Source organism: Vigna umbellata, chromosome 9 (genome assembly GCF_029865625.1).
Source record: "Vigna umbellata cultivar VRB3 chromosome 9, Vumbellata_1.0, whole genome shotgun sequence".
NCBI lineage: Eukaryota > Viridiplantae > Streptophyta > Magnoliopsida > Fabales > Fabaceae > Vigna > Vigna umbellata.
In genome coordinates this window covers 21,877,283-21,881,998 of record NC_142173.1, presented here as the reverse complement: position 1 = coordinate 21,881,998, position 4,716 = coordinate 21,877,283, and the positions used below count along the sequence as shown (strand labels likewise).

Sequence of the window (4,716 nt, the reverse complement as noted above, 5' to 3'; positions counted from 1 at the left end):
CAAGCTGGCACCAGCAGTGGAGTGCAGAGTCATCCTTCTTCTTTAAGAGAAGAACCCATGAATTCTAGGGGTGCTGAGTTCTAAAATTCTGGTGGAGTGAAATTCTTGCTGCCATATCTATGAGAGGGTGAAGTTGGGAGCTGCTGAAGTGCAAGGAGGCCTTGGATTGCAAGTCTTGGGAAGCGGGGTGTTCGGTGCTGCATCTGGAGGAGTGTAAGGCTTTCTGCAAATCTGGGAGAGGTGAAGTGGAAAACTTTTGGAGTTGCAAGGAGATCAAGACACTGCATTTCTAGATCAAAGGAAGTCTTCAAGAGGTAAGGGGAGTTAGATCTTTTTGTTTCATTGTTGAAATCTACTGTATTTGATGCAAATCTGGGAATTTTGGGGATGAAAATTGGGGTTTCTGGGTTTTCTGGAAATCTGGTGCGATTCTGTAGAATTCTGTAGAACGCGCGTTCGTCCAAATGGCTCGACCAATTAGTGGTCGGCCAAAATATGTTGAGCATTCGGTTTTGTGTTCGACGAGCGTTAGCGTTCGTCCTTCATTGGGAGTATAGCGTTCGGTCGTTATGTTGTTACCGTTTGGATAAACCTTGATTTTTGTACCGTTCGGTTAGGTGTTGATTTTACCGTTCGTCAGGATTTAATTAACACCGTTCGGTCGAGACTATGATTTAATAGTGTCCGGTTAAGTGTTGATCTGTTATAGTTCGGTCGTGAATGTTTAGTATCGTTCGGTTACAATTGGATGTAGTACCGTTCAGTCAGACCTTGATTTAATACTGTTCGTTTTAATGGTGTTTGATCTTGAGTGTTCGGTCTTAAACTGATACTTAGGTTTCATTCTTGAGCGTTCATTTTGGTGAAATAGTGATCGTAGGCGTTCGCACTTAAATTGGTATTGTCAGAGTGATCTTTAGCGTTCGGTCTTGGTTCTGTATTAGAAATTTTAAGCGTTCGGTTTTGACGAGGTATTCTCAGGTTTAACTTGTAGCATTCGGTCTTAAATTGGGATTCTTAGGTTTGAATCTTAATCGTTCGGTCATAGTAAAATAGTGATTGTGAGCGTTCATTCTTAATTAGGATTCTTAGGTTTGGATCACAGGCGTTCGGTCTTGGCTATTATTGATTGTGGACTTTCGTCCTTAAATTGGTATTCTCAGGAAGTGATCTATAGCGTTCGGCCTTGATGAGATTTACTCTGGTAGTGTTCGTTGTCTTAGCGTTAAGTCTAAGTGCTTGATCATAGCGTTCGTTCTTTTGGTGTTCGACCTAATGGTATCCGGTCAAATAGTGTCGAGCCTAAGTGATCAACCTTAACGTTCGACTAAATGGTATTCGATATAATATGGTGTTCGGTTTTAGCGTTCGGTCGAATGATGTTCAAGGTGCTCGGTCTTATCGTTCGGCCGAATGGTGTTCAAGGTGCTCGGTTATAGTGTTCGGCCGAATAGTGTTTAATCAAGAGAGATGCTCGGTTTTAGCGTTCGGCCGAATGGTGTTCAATCTAATATGGCGTTCGGTGAAATAGCGATCGGCATGATATTGTAGGATCTGATAACGTCCGTCCAAATAAGTGTTCAGCCTGGTGTGGAAAATAGCGTTCGTCTAACAGTGTTCAGTGTATAGTGCTCGTCCAAATAGTATTTTACAAATAGATTGGATTCTAAGTTCCTTTGCTCTTGGGTTGAATTATGTGTACCAATGTTTGGAATATTGTCTGTGACGTGATTTATGTGAAAATATGTGAGTGTATGAGATATGTTGGATTTGTTGTGATAATATGGTGGTATCTGACTATTCATAATTGTGGTTAAGGTTCAAAGTAACAGTATTATTCATGGACGTAATTCCATGATCCTCAAGGAGAGGATACATGGTGGTGATTTGGGGGTGTATAGAATGATTGCATGATAGCTCAGTCTTGGGGGTTTTCCTGGCGCTCCAATGGTCTTTCATTCTCAATTAGAGAGGATTGATCCATGTGGTGAGGAGTAGCAGGAGGTCCTAGTCTTGGAGGCTTCCAGTATGCTCCAGGGCGCGGAACGGACTAACCTCGTGAGGGTGGTAGGGTGGAACCCATTGGCAATGGCTTTGCAAAGCAGTAGAGGCCACCACGAGTGCATAACCCGCCATAGCTCGGTAATCATTCTGGTCCGGACGAGTCGGTCTATAAAACAACAAGTCGGGGTATAAAGTAACAGGTCTTGTTATGTAAGTTTACCATGTTTGGATGACTTTCGCATGTCATGTGAGTGTGGGAATGGTGGTTTAATGAGTATGCTTTAATTGTTCTTTTAGCTGAATCTAAGTATGATAACATGAATTAACTGTACTATATATATAACATGCTTTTTATATCTAGCTCGCCCTTGCATTGTTTGTGTTGTGTGCTGTTTGGGTATGTTTCTTTGGCGATGATCATCCACTTGGATGGGAGCAGATGTTGAGGAGGAAACTTTGGGAGCAGCTCTTGATGGAGACGGCAGTGCTGCAGCTTAGATGGCTAGTTCTTATTTCGTAAACTCGTTTTATTTGGAAGGACATTGTGTATTTTAAGTTTTAAATTCTCCGTAATCTCCATGGAGAAATCCTAATACTCTAGTTGTCAATTCCGCACTATTCTGAGGATGACTGTAATCCTTAATTACTCTTGACTGCTTTCCTATATTATGCATGATGATGTCTTTATTATATATGCATGATGTATATAATCGGGATGTCACATTAATGGTATCAGAGCAGTTTCTGTCTTTAGAGGATCCTGTAGGGTATGTGTGTGCGCTGCTTGTGCTGTGTACTCTTAGTCTTGTGTTGGATGGTTGTTCTTGTTTCCTTGGGTTAGACTAATGGTGTTTTTCTCTGTATGAGCAGAAAATGGCACCTAGACCACCTCCTCCTCCTCCTTCTCAGCCTGAGCCTTCTGAGAACACCATAAGACTAGAGGCTGTACTTGAGGCTATGCAACTTCAGAATACTGCCTTGGTGCAACAAAACACCATCGCTCTTCAAAACCTAAAGGCTGCAAGAGTTTTAGCTGAGGAAACTCAAAAGTATATCATGGAAATGATGACTAGTCGAAGACCTACTCCTGGTGCTTCTACTCCTATTGCCATTCCAGTTCAGGAGTGGAGTTTGGAGAGTTTTCTCCAACATCATCCCGACAGATTTACTGACAAGTGTAGTCTGGATGAGGCCGATCATTGGTTCCAAGATATGGAACGAATCTATGAAGCCAAAGGGTGTCCGGATGAGAAGAAGCTGGCCTACACCCAGTACTTTCTGACAAGAGAAGCTGGACATTGGTGGAAGAGTGTGAAGACCATCATGGAGAGGAACGGGACTCCTATCACTTGGGAGTTGTTCAGAACTAAATTCTACACTGAATACTTCCCAGATAGTGTCAGGTTTGCTAAGGAGGTAGAGTTTCTTGAGTTGACTCAAGGCAAAAGATCGGTATCGGAGTATGCAAATCGTTTTAAACACCTGTTTCGCTTCAATACCATGTCAATAAAAGAAGAATGGCAGTGTCGTAAGTTTGAGAATGGCTTGAGGAAGGATATAAAGTTACTGGTGAAAGGATTGCACATCAGAGAATTCTCCGCTTTGGTAGAGATGGCCCGTGATATGGAAAAGACTAAGGGAGAACCAGAGGGACCGCAGAGACAACAGAACCAACCACTTAGGGTTGGTGGACCTGTGATATCTCGGGGAGGCTCCAGTTCTAGGAGGACCCCTTTTTCTAGACCTTCTTCATCCGGGTCCAGGGGTTCTTCCTCTCAGTCATCGGGGCAATCCAGTTTTGCCAGTTCCGTTAGATGCTTCAGGTGTGGTGGACCACACTTCCAGATTTCTTGCCCTTAGTTAGAAGGGTATAGGAGGTGTAATATCTGCAGGCAAGAAGGACACTATGCCAGAGACTATCCTACTACTAGGAGGGTAGGACCACAGCCACGCCAAGCTGACAGGTCTATTCAGAGGGGTGGGCACAGACCTCAGGCAGCCGGGAGAGTCTATGCGTTGACTGGGACTGAGGCAACCAGTGCAGGTAATTTAATTGTCAGCAGTTGTTTGTTATTTGGAGCTTCGTGTGTGACGTTGTTTGATTCGGGGGCGACACATTCTTTTGTGTCTAAGGCTTGTGTGGAGAGGCTTGGTTTAGTTGTCAGAGAGCTTCCGTGTGACCTGGTGGTGTCTACACCAGCAGTTGGGTTAGTCAGGACATCTAATGTGTGCTCCAGATGTCCTATTGAGGTAGAGGGGTGCAGGTTCAGAGTGAACCTTATTTGCTTACCTATGCAAGGGCTAGAGGTAATTCTGGGAATGGATTGGCCAGCAGCCAATCGTATTCTTTTAGATTGCAGTGGTAAGAAGTTAATATTTCCCGAAGAAGATGAAGACATGTCGTTATCACTCGGTGTGTTGAGGCAAGACATCTTCGAGGGTGTCAGCTGTTTCCTAATCATGTTTCATATGGACGGGACTTGTAATTTAAACTCTTCAGCGCTTGAGAACCAGAGTGTAGACCTTCTGGTTGTGAATGACTTCATGGATGTTTTCCCTGAAGAAGTTCCTGGTTTACCTCCTCCGCGAGAAGTGGAGTTCTCTATTGATCTGGTCTCAGGAGCAGGACCAGTATCCATAGCTCCTTATCGGATGGCTGCAGCTGAGCTGGCTGAGTTAAAGAAGCAGATTGAAGAGCTGTTAGAGAAATAG

The 4,716-nt window shown here is 43.7% G+C and overlaps 1 protein-coding gene across 1 annotated transcript; it reads left to right on the top strand.

The window, feature by feature from the left end:
• Positions 1-2,877: 2,877 nt before the first annotated feature.
• LOC148192926 (uncharacterized) lies at positions 2,878-4,716 on the top strand. Its single transcript, XM_088099316.1, has 2 exons — positions 2,878-3,827; positions 3,897-4,716. Exons 1-2 carry the CDS (start codon positions 2,878-2,880, stop codon positions 4,714-4,716), a joined length of 1,770 nt encoding a protein of 589 aa, XP_087955442.1.

Coding starts and splice junctions, on each gene's coding strand:
- LOC148192926 (XM_088099316.1), top strand. CDS start 2,878: ATGGCACCTAGACCACCTCCTCCTCCTCCTTCTCAGCCTGAGCCTTCT. Junction 3,828..3,896: donor AGTTCCGTTAGATGCTTCAG/GTGTGGTGGACC, acceptor TAATATCTGCAG/GCAAGAAGGACACTATGCCA.